The sequence below is a fragment of the Pelophylax lessonae genome (genome assembly GCF_965119305.1).
Source record: "Pelophylax lessonae genome assembly, chromosome: 5".
Classification (NCBI taxonomy): domain Eukaryota; kingdom Metazoa; phylum Chordata; class Amphibia; order Anura; family Ranidae; genus Pelophylax; species Pelophylax lessonae.
In genome coordinates this window covers 550409297-550427459 of record NC_138772.1, presented here as the reverse complement: position 1 = coordinate 550427459, position 18163 = coordinate 550409297, and the positions used below count along the sequence as shown (strand labels likewise).

Below are 18163 nucleotides of genomic sequence, written 5' to 3'. Positions count from 1 at the left end.
GTGGGAGGAATAGTGCCTCATCATTGGTGTCAGTGGGGGGAATAGTGCTCCATCATTGGTGTCAGTGGGATGAATAGTGCCCCATCATTGGTGTCAGTGGGAGGAATAGTGCCCCATCATTGGTGTCAGTGGGAGGAATAGTGCCTCATCATTGGTGTCAGTGGGGGGAATAGTGCTCCATCATTGGTGTCAGTGGGGAGAATGATGCCCCATCATTGGTGTCAGTGGGGGGAATAGTGTCTCATCATTGGTGTCAGTGGGAGGAATAGAGCCCCATCATTGGTGTCAGTGGGTGGAATAGAGCCCCATCATTGGTGTCAGTGGGGGGAATAGTGCTCCATCATTGGTGTCAGTGGGGAGGAATAATGTCCCATCATTGGTGTCAGTGGGGAGGAAAAATGTCCCATCATTGGTGTCAGTGGGAGGAAAAGTGCCTCATCATTGGTGTCAGTGGGGGGAATAGTGCTCCATCATTGGTGTCAGTGGGGAGGAATGATGCCCCATCATTGGTGTCAGTGGGAGGAATAGTGCCTCATCATTGGTGTCAGTGGGGGGAATAGTGCTCCATCATTGGTGTCAGTGGGGTGGAATGATGCCCCATCATTGGTGTCAGTGGGGGGAATAGTGTCTCATCATTGGTGTCAGTGGGAGGAATAGAGCCCCATCATTGGTGTCAGTGGGAGGAATAGAGCCCCATCATTGGTGTCAGTGGGGGGAATAGTGCTCCATCATTTGTGTCAGTGGGGAGGAATAATGTCCCATCATTGGTGTCAGTGGGAGGAATAGTGCCCCATCATTGGTGTCAGTGGGGGGAATAGTGTCCCATCATTGGTGTCAGTGGGAGGAATAGTGCCCCATCATTGGTATCAGTGGGAGAAATAGTACCCCATCATTGGTGTCAGTGGGAGGAATAGTGCCCCATCATTGGTGTCAGTGGGAGGAATAGTGTCCTATCATTGGTGTCAGTGGGAGGAATAGTACCCCATCATTGGTGTCAGTGGGAGGAATAGTGTCCTATCATTGGTGTCAGTGGGAAGAATAGTGCCCCATCATTGGTGTCAGTGGGAAGAATAGTGCCCCATCTGGGTGTACAGAGCACAGTATTATTAGGAGCCCTTCCCCCCCAGCCGGAGGATATATCATGGGGGGTGGTGCGGAAGTAATGCACCCGGCTGTAGTGTGAAAGGAAGACTCTGCACATTGTGTCTCAGACTCGTCCCGGGGGAAGGGCTGTCTGTCACCATCTCCCTCTCCATCTCAGGGAAATGTATGAACGCCGTTCTGCCGTGAAGAAGTCCTCTACAGGGAACACAACCTATTTATTCCACAGATCCACGCCGCACGCACGGTTTATGCCCGCCGAATTTACCGGTCCTGCATTTTGCAAGTCTATTGAGTCAGCTGCGCCGTCAGTCAAATAACTGTTCCAGCAAAATGAATAATGAAGGGCTTCAGTGACACCGTTCTTTTCTTTTATAACTAGAGAAAGTCTGAATGGGGATTAAAGCAGAACTCCGAAAATCTAAAGAATTTCTAACCCTTCCCCACTCCATCCAAAACTATGGAAAAAAAGGTCACATTACCTAAAGGACATCCCCTGTACCAACCCCAATAGAGGAACATTGCTGATGCTCTACAATAGGGGTCCCAAAACTTTCTATACAATGGGCCAGTTTACTGTCTTTCACCGGACTGTGGCCAGTGGGAGTAGAAAATGTCCTGGTGTCAGTGGGAGTAAAACAGTGCCTCATTATTGGTATTAGGGGAGGACTAATTTCCTATCTTTGGTGTCAGTGGGAGGAATAGTGCCCCATCATTGGTGTCAGTGGGAGGAATAGTGCCCCATCATTGGTGTCAGTGGGAGGAATAGTGCCCCATCATGGGTGTCAGTGGTAGGAATAGTGCCCCATCATTGGTGTCAGTGGTAGGAATAGTGCCCCATCATTGGTGTCAGTGGGAGGAATAGTGTCCCATCATTGGTGTCAGTGGGAGGAATAGTGCCCCATCATTGGTGTCAGTGGGAGGAATAGTGCCCCATCATTGGTGTCAGTGGGAGGAATAATGCCCCATCATTGGTGTCAGTGGAAGGAATAGTGCCCCATCATTGGTGTCAGTGGGGGGAATAGTGCCCCATCATTGGTGTCAGTGGGAGGAATAGTGTCCCATCATTGGTGTCAGTGGGATGAATAGTGCCCTATCATTGGTGTCAGTGGGAGGAATAGTGCCCCATCATTGGTGTCAGTAAGGGGGAATAGTGTCCCATCATTGGTGTCAGTGGGAGGAATAGTGCCCCATCATTGGTGTCAGTGGGAGGAATAGTGCCCCATCATTGGTGTCAGTGGGAGGTATTCTGCCCCATCATTGGTGTCAGTGGTAGAAAAGGGCTGGATAAAGCAAGCAATGGGCCAGATACAGTTTGGAGACCACTGCTCTATAACATTGGCTTTTAAAGGTGCAGCATGAGTCAATTAGCTTACCATAAAGGCATATATTAATTCGCAAACATTTTTACAATATTTATGGGAACCCCCACAGGTCCAAAAAGATTTGTGCAATACATTAAAACTATACATAGGACAAATATACAGCGTTCAAAATCTTGGGCCAGAACACCCTAAAAGAACCAATAATCATAAGTTTTCATGATATTCTGGTTACATCTGAGGATAGTTTGCAGGATGTCCTTCCTATGCAATTGGTGACGCGTTTCGACATGTTGCCACTGCTTCCTCAGGATGGAACAGTTGTATGATACGATGAATACGGCGTGGCTCTGGCATAGTAGTCTCCCAGGTGGATATAGGGGCATACCAGGGCCAATGGCAACAGACACGCACAGAGGGGAGGAACAGCCCACAGTACCAAAAAATGGAAAATGGTGGTAAAGGGAAAATCACCTCAAAGGACGTCACCGCAATGCTCAACATATACCTTAGTGGCTGGCATAAGGCGTCTTCAAACTCCAACAGCCAGGGGAGGACTGGGCCAGGGGGGCAGGGGGGCAATTGCTCCCCGGGCCACTCTGATGCCCCATAAAAAGGCTGCACTGCTTCTGCCACAGACATGCCTAAAGGATTCCTGGTGAAGAGAAGTAAAAAGTCCCCACCGCTGACCTACTGAGTGTGAGATAAAGACAAGGACAAAGCGCAGCCCTCCCCCCCCCCCGGCCCCGGCATGGATGATGTGGATTGTGTCTAAACAAAGGCCGGTTCCATGCCCCGCTGGAGGCACTCCTCCTCTAGCCAGCCCCGAACGAGCTCTCCCAGCTCCCCCCAACTGCCCCCTGCTGGCCAGGTCGGGAAACCAGGTTCGGCCAGTGAGTAGAGAGTACCTGGAGCAGAGCTTCAGCTTTGAATGGGGGTCAGGAGGAGGAGTGGGAGGGGGGGCTGAGTTGCTGCACTGTTGGGCTCTGGCTGCACTGTGGGGCTCTGGTTTGTACTTGTTGCCCCCTGGGCTGAAAGTTGCCAGTCAGCCCCTGCCAACAGCTCACCTTCCACATAATTGTAGGTCTGTTCAGTCACAACATTGTTAGTAAAAAAAGGTTTGGCTGGACATAAGGGCAGAAAAATAAACCATCCAGGAGGTTCTGGGACTTTGATGTGAGTCCATATCAGGGCTTTTTTTTTCAGGGGAACGTCGTTCCGGTACCTCCAGCACAGAATGCATGTAATGGCAAGGGGAGCTGGGATGTGCTGGAGGGTCTGTTGTTGCTGGCTGCTGGGGGGTCTATTGTTCCTGAGGAGGGGGAGGTCTTATGTTGCTGGGGGGGTCAATTGTTGCTTGGAGGGATCTACTGTTGAAGGAGATTTCTATTGATTAGACGTGTGTGATGGAAAAAAATAGTTTTGTTTAGATTTGTTAATGTAGTTATTTAGTTCCGTTAAATCAGGTTGATTCATTCATATTCAGGATTCGTATTCGGAATTCATTTTATGTCTTTTTCAAATTTTCATCGAATTTACCGATTTTTTTTTTTTTTTTTTTCGATTTGAAACGATACATTTTTTAATCGGTTGAATCTAAAACTTTAGATTTTTTTTTTTTTCGATCTAAATGTGGCAAAGTGAACATAAAAATGAAACATCTTCATCAAATGATTACAATAACTCTTTAAATCATCTTTGGGCTCTTTCACACGGGCGGTCCGATCAGATCCGCCTGTCAGTTTTTTAGGCGGATCTGATCGGATCCTCCATGCAGCTCTATGGGGCAGCGGATGTCAGCGGAGACACCTCCGCTGACACCCGCTGCCATCCGCATCCGATCCTGTCCGTGAAATCTGGACGGATGGAAACCCTATTTTTCCATCCGTTCAGTAATCGGATCGGATCGGATGAGAACGGACAGGCGGTCCGCTCTCATCCAATCCCCCATAGAGAGGAGCGGGGGCTGTGACACCTCCCTCTCCGCACTGCAAGCGGAGACGGAGCTGTCATCCGCCGGCTCAGCGGGGATCGGTGGATCGATCCCCGCTGAGCAGCACGGATCCGCCTACGGAGGCGGACCGTGTGAAAGAGCCCTTAGGCTTAACAAAAACAGCAATTATTTCCAAACGGTACTCTAATACCACACACAGTCTTTGATTTCAGAAATATGTCCAGCACAAATCACATTCAGCAGCGCTCAATATGTATTGGCATATTAAGATCATAAAGTCCTCATAAAGAGTATTATACCGCCAAACAGTCTTTGTTCAAGGCAAAAATCAGATATTCCATATGTTATTGGTGCTCCCGGTGCTCAGTATAAATAATCCGGCATTCACCTTCACCACACCATCAGTGACCCCTTAAGAATGGGCACTCACCAGAAATAACATGGTAATACGCCTGTAAGCATTGGTTGCTTGAACCCTTAACAATCCGGACCACTTCTGATTCCGCCAGAAGACTTCCGCTCTCAAGTATCAGACAGAGATCGGACCATACCAAAAAAAGAATTTGGAAATAGGAGGCACAATAGTGTGATACCGTTTTATAAACTTTTATTTAATACCACACTCCAAAATAAACCCCCCAAATCCAATCTGCTTACATCAAGATAGAATTTCCAAGCATAAAAAGTGATAATCACGTTGTGATGGCCAGCTCACCGTTGCTGCATAGGTTTTAACCAGCTTAGTCCATGGGTGAGATCTGGAATCCAGCCAAGACTTCTGTGATCATCTGGGAGACAGCGTGCCTGTGTCCTGACGCGTTTCGTCGTGTATGACTTCTACTGAGGACTCAGGCACACTGTACAATGCTCCCTTTTTATAATACAACTGATTAGGACCATTCCCACCATGTTACTTCAACTCCTCCCCTTGGGAGGGAACTCCTGGTGCCGTTTTTCCCGCCAATGTGTCTACTTCCGGGATCGGGATACCGGATGTGGCGTCATTCGTCGGAAGTAGTTGCCACGACGGAGGCGGAAGTGACACAGCTGGCCATCACAACATGATTATCACTTTTTATGCTTGGAAATTCTATCTTGATGTAAGCAGATTGGATTTGGGGGGTTTATTTTGGAGTGTGGTATTAAATAAAAGTTTATAAAATGGTATCACACTATTGTGCCTCCTATTTCCAAATTCTTTTTTTGGTATGGTCCGATCCCTGTCTGATACTTGAGAGCGGAAGTCTTCTGGCGGAATCAGAAGTGGTCCGGATTGTCAAGGGTTCAAGCAACCAATGCTTACAGGCGTATTACCATGTTATTTCTGGTGAGTGCCCATTCTTAAGGGGTCACTGATGGTGTGGTGAAGGTGAATGCCGGATTATTTATACTGAGCACCGGGAGCACCAATAACTTATGGAATATCTGATTTTTGCCTTGAACAAAGACTGTTTGGCGGTATAATACTCTTTATGAGGACTTTATGATCTTAATATGCCAATACATATTGAGCGCTGCTGAATGTGATTTGTGCTGGACATATTGGGTTTTAGTATTTATTACATTATTTTTTCAGACTGTTTTATTACCACAGCAGCTGCGATCAGCAAAATTCTATATAATTTTAAATACCGGTTTTACTTGCTATTGTGTGGTTTTTCCCCTATTAACAGTAAAGCGCTGGGCGAGTGTTTGAAAATTTTCCCCTGTTTTTCAACCACTTTTTATCCTTGATTTCAGAAATATGTTTACAGTTCCGATTCGACTGGAATTTGTTTTTTTTTGTTTTTTTTGTTTTTTTTTCACAAAAAGGTGCTTTATTGAGATAATAAAAATATTAACAATAGAACAAAATGGAATTTGATGTAAAATTAATTTTAAATTTTAATTCAAATTTCTGAAATTCCTACGAATTTTGTTTCTTTATTCGGGACATTTGTTTTATATTGTATTTCGGGTATTCGGATGTATCCGAATAACGGAAAATTTCTCTGAATATTTATTCGGAATGAAACGAACCGCACATGTCAACTATTGATGCTGGCTGCTGGGAGATCTGTTGTTGCAGTTGGAAGTCTATTGTTAGGGGGGGATGTATTGTTGCAGGGGGATCCATTGCTGGGGGATCTATTGTACCTGGGGGATCCATGGCTGGTGGGGGATCTATTGTTTCTGGGGTCTATTATTGATGGCTGCAGGAGATCTATTTTAGCCCTCATTCACACTGAACGCGGCTTTGAAATTGTGCGAGTTCAGCTGAACTTGCATGATTTCAAAGCTGCATTTCAGTGCGACTTGAAAGACATCTGTGCGGATGTTGTTCACATCACATCAGACCGTTGTTCTCTCTGAAATGATCACAGAGCGCCCGTGATCCTCCTATATAGGATCACAGGTCTCTGTGATAATTTTACAAGCCCATCTCCCATACAGTTAGTAAACACTCCCCTAGGCTCACAATTAACCCTTTCATCGCCCCTGGGTTAACCCCTTCCCTGCCAGTGTCATTATTACAGTAACAGTGCATATTTTTAGCACTGATTACTGTAGTAATGTCACTGGTCCCCCCAAAAGTGTCAAAAATGTCAGTTATGGGTCCGATCTGTCCGCCGCAATGTCACAGTCCCTCTAAAAATCGCAGATCACCGCCATTACTACTACTACTACAAAAAATGTAAATATTTCCCCTACTTTGTAGACGTGATAACTTTTGTGCAAACCAATCAAAATACGCTTATTGGGATTTTTTTACCAAAAATATGTAGCAGAATACAAATTGGCCTAAAAGGATGAAAAAATTGATTTTTAATTTTTTTTTTTATTGGGAATGTTATATAGCAGAATGTGAAATATATGTATATTTTTTTTCAGTTTTGTCGCTCTATTTTTGTTTAAAGCGCAAAAAAATTAAAATCGCACAGGTGATCAAATACCACCAAAAGAAAGCTCTGTTTGTGGGAAAAAAGGACGTCAATTTTATTTGGGTACAGTGTTGCACGACCGCACAATTGTCCGTTAAAATAACGCAGTGCCCGAATCACAAAAAAGGGCCTGGTCATTAAGGGGGCAAATCCTTCTGGTCCAGAACTGGTTAACAAATTCCATTCTAAGTTTTTTATCGCCCCAAAATGATACTTGGTTCTTTATTCTCTAAAAGGAGAGGTACTGGGAAATGGGTAGGGGGCAGAACCAATGGATGGTGCTCAGAGGTGGGTAGGGGGTGGAACCAAGGGTTGGTGCTCAGAGGTGGGTAGGGGGTGGAACCAAGGGTTGGTGCTCAGAGGTGGGTAGGGGGTGGAACCAAGGGTTGGTGCTCAGAGGTGGGTAGGGGGTGGAACCAAGGGTTGGTGCTCAGAGGTGGGTAGGGGTTGGAACCAATGGGTTGGTGCTCAGAGGTGGGTAGGGGGCAGAACCAATGGATGGTGCTCAGAGGTGGGTAGGGGGTGGAACCAATGGGTGGTTCTCAGAGGTGGGTAGGGGGTGGAACCAATGGATGGTGCTCAGGGGTGGGTAGGGGGTGGAACCAAGGGCTGGTGCTCAGAGGTGGGTAGGGGGTGGAACCAAGGGTTGGTGCTCAGAGGTGGGTAGGGGGTGGAATCAAGGGTTGGTGCTCAGAGGTGGGTAGGGGGTGGAACCAATGGGTTGGTGCTCAGAGGTGGGTAGGGGGCAGAACCAATGGATGGTGCTCAGAGGTGGGTAGGGGGTGGAACCAAGGGTTGGTGCTCAGAGGTGGGTAGGGGGTGGAACCAAGGGTTGGTGCTCAGAGGTGGGTAGGGGGTGGAACCAAGGGATGGTGCTCAGAGGTAGGTAGCGGGTGGAACCAAGGGTTGGTGCTCAGAGGTGGGTAGGGGGTGGAACCAAGGGTTGGTGCTCAGAGGTGGGTAGGGGGTGGAACCAAGGGTTGGTGCTCAGAGGTGGGTAGGGGGTGGAACCAAGGGTTGGTGCTCAGAGGTGGGTAAGGGGTGAAACCAAGGGATGGTGCTCAGAGGTGGGTCTCACAGGAAAACTCTAATTTGAGTCCATTCAAGGTTCTTATTTTAACTGATTTCCTGATGAAGGGGGAGTTTTTTTCTGACCCTCGAAACACGTTGGCTGTTTTTAAAATGCATTGGATGTTTTTAGTATAAACTAATAAATTAACAAATTCATTTGGACCTTTTTTTTTATTCTTTGGTCCGGCGCGCCTTCCAAGTGCATGTTTTTTTTCTCATACACTATAGGGGGCAGTATACATGTATGAATAGACCTTTCCGGAGCATGTCTTCAATTTGTATTACAGAACATATTTATATCTTGTTTTGATGAATGTGATTTTATTTAAAGTGGGTTCCCCCGATAAACTTTTGACGTTCTTTCTTCTGTTCTCCAGGTGGATGCCGATGATGTCATCACCAAAGAGGAACAGATCTACCTCCTTGGCGTAGCAAAAGGAGAATGTGAACAAAATCTGAATTTGAAGACGACAAGTGAGTGTTATTGGGATGTATGATGGATGAGGTCATTGTAGGTCGGAATATCGGCCAGATATTGGGTTGGGATGATTCCCTGAGAATGGGAGTTTGATGAAAGGGTAAAGGGGTGTCTTCAGACTCCGGACTGATTCACTTCTACTGCAGGATCATTGACGCCACAATCACGGTGCATTCGCCCAATACTCCAGGACCTTCCGCACAGACTATTGAGTGCTCTGCATTGTGATAATTTCTTTTCTCACATTGGGCCAAAAAATAAACTACAAATAACCCAACAATGACATCTAGAGGGGCTGGCACTGTCTAGGGTATTCCCATGGCTCCCTCTCTTACCAGTGCTGAGCAAGCCTGAATGGATGGATGGATATATAGGGGGATGGATGGATAGATAGGGGGATGGATGGATAGATAGGGGGATGGATGGATAGATAGGGGGATGGATGGATAGATAGGGGGATGGATGGATTGATAGGAGGATGGATGGATCGATAGGGGGATGGATGGATCGATAGGTGGGTGGATGTATGGATTTACAAATGGGTGAAAGGATAGATAGGGGGATGGATAGATGGATAGGTGGGTGGATGTACGGATCAACAAATAGATGTATAGATAGGGGGATGGATGAATGGGTGGATGTATGGATCAACAGATGGATGGTTGAGTGAAAGAAGAGGGTAATGGAGGAATAAATGAAGGGATAAATACGGGGATAGATACAGTAGTTATGTAGACAGACAGACAGAATAATAGGATATCCATAGATAGATGGATAAATAATAAATGGTTAGGATATCAATGATAAATAGATACAGTAGATAAATGGTTAGGCGATAGATAGATAGATAGATAGATAGATAGATAGATAGATAGATAGATAGATAGATAGATAGATAGATAGATAGATAGATAGATAGATAGATAGATAGATAGATAGATAGATAGATAGATAGATCAGGGGGCTATATGGATGAAACAATGGATAGATTGGGTAATATATGAATGGATATATAGGGGGGAGGATCTATGGATCCACAGATGGATGGGTGGAAGAACAGGAGATAGATTAGATTAGATAGATGTACGGATCAACAAATAGATGTATAGATAGGGGGATGGATGGATGAATGGATAGATAGGAGAATGGATAGATGGGGAATGGATGAATAGATAAGGGGATGTAGGTGAATGTACAGATCCACAAATAGATGGATAGATAGATAGATAGATAGATAGATAGATAGATAGATAGATAGATAGATAGATAGATAGATAGATAGATAGATAGATAGATAGATAGATAGATAGATAGATAGATAGATAGATAGACAGATAGGGGGATAGATAGGGGGATAGATAGGGGGATAGATAGGGGGATGGATGGACAGGTAGGGGGTGAATGTATGGATCGACAAGTGGATGGATAGATGGATGTCCAGCTCTTCAAGAAAACACTGCTGTCTGTAATGGCCATAGGAGGGGATGGATGGATGAAGAACGGGGATAGAAGGATAAATTTATGGATATATAGGGGGATAGATGGATGGTTGGATGGATGAGTCTGGTTTATTCTTTGACCAGGGGTCAGCAAGGCTGGATTCACTCTCTGACCAGGGGTCAGCAAGGCTGGGTCTGGATTCAATCTCTGACCAGCAGCCAGCATGCCTTGTGCCGGGGATCCAGGCTCCAGGACATAGAATGGACGGTGAACTGATATGGTCCTATAGGGACTCTTGTAGGTAAGAGTGAGATGATTTCTCGTTTTACCAGGTTAATAGACACAATGTTTCTTAGATCTCTCTTGTTTGTTGATATGGTAAACAGCAAACAGATTATTATTGGATATTAATTGATGGGTGAGCCAGAAGGACCTTTCACCTGGGATCGGTAAACCGTCCAGCACTTTGAGAGGACACTTATGTCTCTAAAGAACATTCAGTGACCCTCAGCCGCCCGCAGAGCTGAAGGAAAACGTGTCATTTTATGACGGAAGACAGGTTTCTACTAGAAGTGGAATTTTGTCTTTTATTTATTATTGGCTACCTTATTGCAATCACAAGGGAGCTAGAAACCCCCCACATGTAATAGCACGGACAGGTGAGAGGTACTCCTTATGGAGACCCCAAATGTAGCCTTTTCCGTCCAATGGAGCTATTCAAGCACAGATTGTATGTGAATAGCTGCATCTTCGGCTACACTAGTATCAGTGACATACAACACGTTGCTCCCGGGGTTATTCGTTGCAGGAGTTTCTCGTGCTCTCCCTGTTTTCCGCGCTCCGGGGCTCCCCAGAGGAATGGGGGAGCCTAGAATTCACTGCAGGTGCTACCAGTGGGTGATAGGCACACATTGAGAACCCCATAATAGTTTATGAGAAAGCCGGTACCCAGCTCATGGCTGCTGAATCTGTGAGATTTATTTACCCCTTGTCTACCATTCCGTTTATAACTGTACCTTGGTAGATAAGGGGTTAAAGAAGCTGTCAGGTTCTGTCTCAGTTTAGACTGATGGGAGAGGGAACCAGAACCAGTCCAGGGTTCCGGAGATCCAGGAGAATTCCATGGTGGGTCCTCCATGATGCTGCTCCTACACGGAGGGCTCACCCTGGGAAAATGCGTTATCAGACGTTCTATCTGGAAGAATATTTTAGTCTATAGAACATTTCTTTCCCAGATCCAATCTGTTCTATACCAGACCCTTCATTATGGGAACTGTGCTGACAGGATGACAAATAGGATTGTACTGCTCAGAATTCTTCTCTATGTGTGACCATTTCTACATACATCCAAAGAATGTTATTCTGAAAGTTGGACTGAACTCTGAGAATGTTTACATAGAGATATATAGAAAGATAGATGGATGGATGGATAAGGAAATGGATGGATGAAGAGTTGAATTTGAAGAAGACAAGTGAGTGTTATTGGGATGGATGATGGATGAGGTCATTGTAGGTCGGAATATCGGCCAGATATTGGGTTGGGATGATTCCCAGAGAATGGGAGTTTGATGGAAGGGTAAAGGGGTGTCTGCAGACTCCGGACAGATTCATTCTACTGCAGGAACAATGACGCCACAATCGCTGTGCGTTCACCTAATACTCCAGGACCTTCCGCACAGACTTATGAGTGCTCTGCGTTGTGATCATTTCTTTTCTCACATTGGGCCTAAAACCTAAAACTCATCTACAAATAACCCAACAATGACACCTAGAGGGCCTGGCACTGTGTAGGGTATTTCCATGGATGGATGGATAGATAGGGGGGTGAATGGATGGATAGGTGGGTGGATGTATGGATTGACAAATGGATGGATTGATTGGTGGAAGAACAGGGAGATGGATGGATGGATAGACAAGAGGGGGATATAGGGATCAACAAATGGATGGTTGGGTGAAAGAACAGGGTGATGGAGGGATAAATGAAGGGATAGATAGGGGGATGGATACAGTAGATAGATAGATAGATAGATAGATAGATAGATAGATAGATAGATAGATAGATAGATAGATAGATAGATAGATAGATAGATAGATAGATAGATAGATAGATAGATAGATAGATAGATAGATAGATAGATAGATAGATAGATAGATAGATAGATAGATAGATAGATAGATAGATAGATAGATAGATAGATAGATAAAAGAGTAGGGGGTTAAGTGAATAAATGAAATGATGGACAGGCAGATGGATGGATGGATAGACAGATACAGTGGGGAAAATAAATATTTGATCCCTGGCACATTTTGTAAGTTTGCCCACTTACAAAGAAGTCGGCCTGTATTTTTAGCAGAGAAACAGGCCAAAAGCATATTGTTTCCACCTCTGTGCTTGACTGTAGGGATGATGTTCTTCGGGTCATAGTCAGTATTCTTCTTCCTTCAAACACGGCGAGTCCCCCTCCTTAAGGCCTCTTTCACACGGGCGCTCCGTATGTCCATATTTCATCCCATATTTTTGCGGATGATTTACGGACATAATGAATGTCTACGGGATTGCGGATGACCATCCGCTGACATCCGATTTTCGTCCTTTCAGTTCTGTTCCATTTTTTGGAACGGAACAGAACCCTTTTTTTTCTTCCGTTTAGAAAACGGAAAGGAAGCAAAATCGGATGTCAGCGGTGTCATCCGCTGACATCCGCAATCCCCATAGACACGCATTACATCCGTTTATCATCCGCAAACGGATGGGATGCTATGCGGACATACGGAGCGGATGAAACAAATGTCATCCGTGTCCGTGAAAAAAAGAAAAAAAAAAAAAAAACGTGCCGCAGCGGAATAAAAACTCGGAGCGGCCGTGTGAAAGAGCCCTAAGAAGGCACATGTACAGTCATGCCAATGAACTTCTAAATGATTCAGAGAAGGATTGGGGGAAAGTCCTGTGGTCAAATGAGAAAAAATTTAGCTCTTAGGCATCAACTCGACTTGCCGTTTGGAGGAAGAAAAAAGCCAAAGAGCTCAATTTTGGTCCCATCTGACTACTTTCTCCCAATCCTTCTTGGAATCATTTAGATGTTCATTGGCATGACTGTACATGTGTCTTCTTGAGGAGGGGGACTTGCTGTGATTGAAGGAAGAAAATGCTATGACCCTAAGAACACCATCCCTACAGTAAGCACGGAGGTGGAAACATGCTTGGAGCTGTTTATCCGCTAAAGGTAAAGGCCGACTTTGCTGCATTGACAGGCCAATGGACGGGGCCATGTATTGTAAAATCTTGGATGAGAACCTCCTTTCCTCAGCCAGAACACTGAAGATGGGTCATGGATGGGTTTTCCAGCATGAAAATGATCCAAAACATCCCGCAGGGGCAACAAAGGAGTGGCTCAAGAAGAAGCACATTAAGGTCTTGGAGTGGCCTAGCCGGTCTCCAGAACCGAATTCTATAGAAATTTTATGGAGAGAGCTGAAACTTCGAGTTGCCAAGAGATAGCCAAGAAACCTTAAAGATTTAGAGAAGATCTGTAAAGAAGAGTGGACCAAAATCCCTCCTGAGATGTGTGCAAACCTGATCACCAACTACAAGAAACCTCTTACTTCTGTGATTGCCAACAAGGGTTTCTCCACCCAAGTACTAACTCATGTTTTGTTTGGGGGATCAAATACTATTTACTGAACTGCAACTCAATTTATAACATTTGTATCATGTGTTTTTTTTCTGGATTGTTGGTTGATATTCTAGTCTCTATCATCTAAAATACACCTATGATAAAAATTCTAGACCCTTCATTTCTTTGTAAGTGGGCAAACTTACAAAATCTGCAGGGGATCAAATAAATATGTTTCCCACTGTAGGTGGCTACATGGATGAAAGGGTAGGGGATGGGGGAGATGGATGAGGGGATGGATGGAAAGATGGATAGATAAAAAGGGTAGGGTGTATGGATTAATAGATGGATAGAGAGAGAGAGAGAGATGGGTAGATAAAAGGGTAGGGGGTTGAGTGGATGGACTGATGGACAGACGGACAGTTGGATGGATGAATAGGAATATGGATGGTTGGATAGACAGATAGGTGGATAAATGGATGAGAGGGTAGGGGATAGGGGGGAGGATGGATGATGAGATGGAGGATTAAGGAAATGTAAGGATAGAAAGAGAGATGGTGGATACATGGGGGGATGGATGGATAAAAAGGGTAGGGGTGTATGGGTGGGGGAGATGGATGGATAAGGTGATAGATAGATAGATAGATAGATAGATAGATAGATAGATAGATAGATAGATAGATAGATAGATAGATAGATAGATAGATAGATAGCAGAGGGAGGGAGGAATGGCGAGATGAATGGATGGGGGAAAGATACATAGCAGAGGGATGGATAGATGAACGGACAGGTTGATGGAGAGATTATTAGATGGATGTTGGGATGGATGGATGTATCAATGGTTGAATAGATGGGGGGTGGGTGGATGGGTAGATAGGGAGATAAATGGATGTGAGGGTTGGGGATGGGGGATGGGTGAGGAGATGGATGGATAAGTACATTGATGGAGGGATAGAAAGGGAGATGGGTGGACGGATACATGGGGGATGGATGGATAGATAAATAGCAGAGGGAGGGAAGAATGGCAGGATGGATTGATAATTACATGGGTGAATAGTGAGAAGAATGGATGGATGGATGGCTAAATGCATGGGGGATAGATTCATAGCAGAGGGAGGAAGGAATGGATAGGTGGATGGATGGATGGATGGAGTGAGAAGTAGATTGATATGGAGGGACAGACCCTTCACAATGAATTATTACATTCTAAGTTGAGCAGAGAGTGACTCCGGTGTATAATGAGGGGAGGAGTTGTGTAAATTGGAATATCAGTTTGGGATCCATAGAGAAGATGAAGCCCAGAGGGGAGTCTATCATCTCGGGGATAATCTCTATGATAAAGTCCAGAGAATCGGGAAGAATTGCCGGAAGTAATAAGTGGCATTTATTCTTCACCTCCAGATTTAAACAGAATAACTCTTTGATTAAACCATTTCCATCTCCCCTCTGGATCCTCCTCCTCTCCTCCAATATCTTTATTATCTTCATCTAAACCATCGCACTGAGAATATTCATGGCTGGCAGATGTTCCAGAGCCTCAACCTTATTACACAATTATAATTCCCGTCCTGCTCTGCTCATACTTCAAGCCGCATTACCGCCGTATCTGATCCAAGAGATGCAGTTTAATAAATCTTGACATGCAGACCCGATTGGCTTCCTATCTGAAAATATGACAATTACCTGGAGATTTGATAAAATGACAATTGCGATGTATATCCGCATTGTGCGCGTCATAAGTGAGACTTTCACAAGCTGACATTCAGAACGCTTTCCAAGAAAATTGCCAGATAGAAGACGTGATCCTGAAATGTTACAGCATGTCAATTTTTGCTATTTATGTAATAAAAAATATGGTTATGGAAATATTTTCCTTCCCTTAAAGGCAGCCTTGACCAGGGTTCTGTGGACCTTAGGGTTCCTCTAGAGCTATGGCTGATTGACCTTCCATCTGATGGTTCCTCCATAGTTCCGGGTCTACCATCACTTGGTAGAGCCAGCAGTTATAACAATATTTTCATTCCCTTAAAGGCAGACATTCTCAGCCTGGGTTCTGTGGACCTTAAGGTCCCTCTAGAGGTGACTAGGGGTTCCTAGAGCTATGGCTGATTAACTTTCCATCTAATGGTTCCTCCATGGTTCCAGGTCTTCCACCACTTTGTAGTGCCAGCAATAGTAATACTTTATTTCCCTTAAAGGCAGTCATTCTCAGCCAGGGTTCCATGGAACTTAATGTTCCTCCAGAGGCAGCTAGGGGTTCTTGGAGCTATGGGTGATTAACTTTCCATCTGATGATGCCTCCATAGTTCCAGGTCTACCACCATTTGGTAGAGCCAGCAGTTATAATAATATTTTCCTTCCCTTAAAGGCAGACATTTTCAGCCAGGGTTCCTCCAGAGGTGGCTAGGGGTTCCTGGCGCTATGGCCGAGTGACCTTCTATATCTGATGGTGCATCCATAGTTCCAAGTCTACCACCACTTTGTAGAGCAAGCAGTTATAAAAATATTTTCCTTACCTTAAAGGCAGACATTCTCAGCCTGGGCTCTATGGACCTTAAGGTTCCTCTAGGGGTGGCTAGGGGTTCCTAGAGCTATGGCTGATTGACCATCCATCTAATGGTGTCTTCATGGTTCCAGGTCTACCACAACTTGGTAGATCCAGCAGTTATAATATATTCTTTCCCTTAAAGGCAGCCATTCTCAACCAGGGTTCCATGGACCTTAATGTTCCTCCAGAGGCAGCTAGGGGTTCTTGGAGCTATGGGTGATTGACTTTCCATCTGATGGTGCCTCCGTAGTTCCAGGTCTACCACCATTTGGTAGAGCCAGCAGCTATAATAATATTTTCCTTCCCTTAAAGGCAGACATTCTCAACCAGGGCTCTGTGCACCTCAGGGTTCCTCTAGCAGTGGTAGGGGTTCCTGGAGATTTGGCTGATTGACCTTCCATCTCATGGTGCCTCTATAGTACCAGGTCCAACACCATGTGATAGAGCCAGCAGTTATAAACATATTTTCCTTCCCTTAAAGGCAACCATTCTCAACCAGGGTTCCATGGACCTTAGGGTTCCTCTATAGGTGGCTAGGGTTTGCTGAAGCTCTGGTTGATTGACCTTCTATCTGATGGTCCCTGCAAAGTTCCAGGTCTAAGAACACTTGTTAGAACCAGGGCATGACTGCAAGGGTAGCATTTTGACCACCACTGTTGGGGGGGGCATTCTAAAGGGCATTTGGCCATTGCAAGTACCCCCCCCCCCCCCGTACTAATCTTAGTATGGTTTTTCTGAAACCTGATCATTTCTAGGGTTCCTCTGGGGTTATAAGTTTGGAAAGGTTGCTTAAAGGACCCAGTGACCACCAACAGCTGTGGCTTACTGAGGAGAAGTAGTCATGGACAGGTCCCCATTATTTAAGTGTTCTGCACATGTATGACTGATGAAGTTATGACTGTCCTAATAAAAAAGTTGCAACTGCTTTACTGGTCACACTGTCAGAAGAGAGAGATCACTGGAGAAGGAAATAATGTTTGGAAAGATCAAAGGAATCAGTCGAAGACAGAGATCGGCTACTAGATGGTTGGACACGTTGAACCCAGCTGTGAAGATGACACTGGAAGATCTTGAAAGACCAGCACAAAATCGACTTCTCTTTAGATCTCTGGGACTTTGACCCAAGTTAACAGCACCTAACACATGACCGTTAGAGGCAACCTGTGCACAAGCATCATCATCCACTCCCAGATTTTACCTTTTGCATTCAGAACTTTTCTTTATGAACTCTTTAAACCATGTGGCCCCTCCCGTGTTGTTTTTTTTTTTTTCAATTTTCCTTTTTGTAGAAATTCTTTTCTTTTTATTCTTTCCTGTTTGTGGTTCCCCAGAGTTCTCCTAAACCTTCCTGCCTGCCTGTGGTTTGGGCGGTTCCTGTGTGTAGGTAATAATTACCGCGTTTAGGTTTTTACCTTCGACTTCTAGAAATATTCGGCTGGTTGTTCTCAGGTCCCATTTACTGGAACCTCGGGGAAATTATTTCCCATTCATCGTAATTAGGAAAGTAAAGATCTTCGCTTTCAGTACTCAAAACATTTAGACAAGTGTGATTTTTTTTTTTTCAGAAATATTTATGGAGAGCGACACTTTGATATTATAGATTTCAGCGGCAGAATGTTATCCCTAAATATATATCTTCTCATCTTCTCATGTAGCTTTTTAATATAAATCTAGCTTTTAAAGTCTTTAAGAGCTTGATCACACTAGTGCTTTG

At 44.8% G+C, this 18163-nt stretch overlaps 1 protein-coding gene across 1 annotated transcript in view; it reads left to right on the top strand.

Moving 5' to 3' along the window:
* The window catches only part of PTH1R (parathyroid hormone 1 receptor), a 560628-nt gene that overhangs the window by 275018 nt on the left and 267447 nt on the right, over positions 1-18163 (top strand). Inside the window, exon 2 of the mRNA XM_082258610.1 lies at positions 8747-8843. Within this exon, the coding sequence (XP_082114736.1) occupies positions 8747-8843 (97 nt within the window). The remainder of the gene's footprint in view (positions 1-8746; positions 8844-18163) is intronic.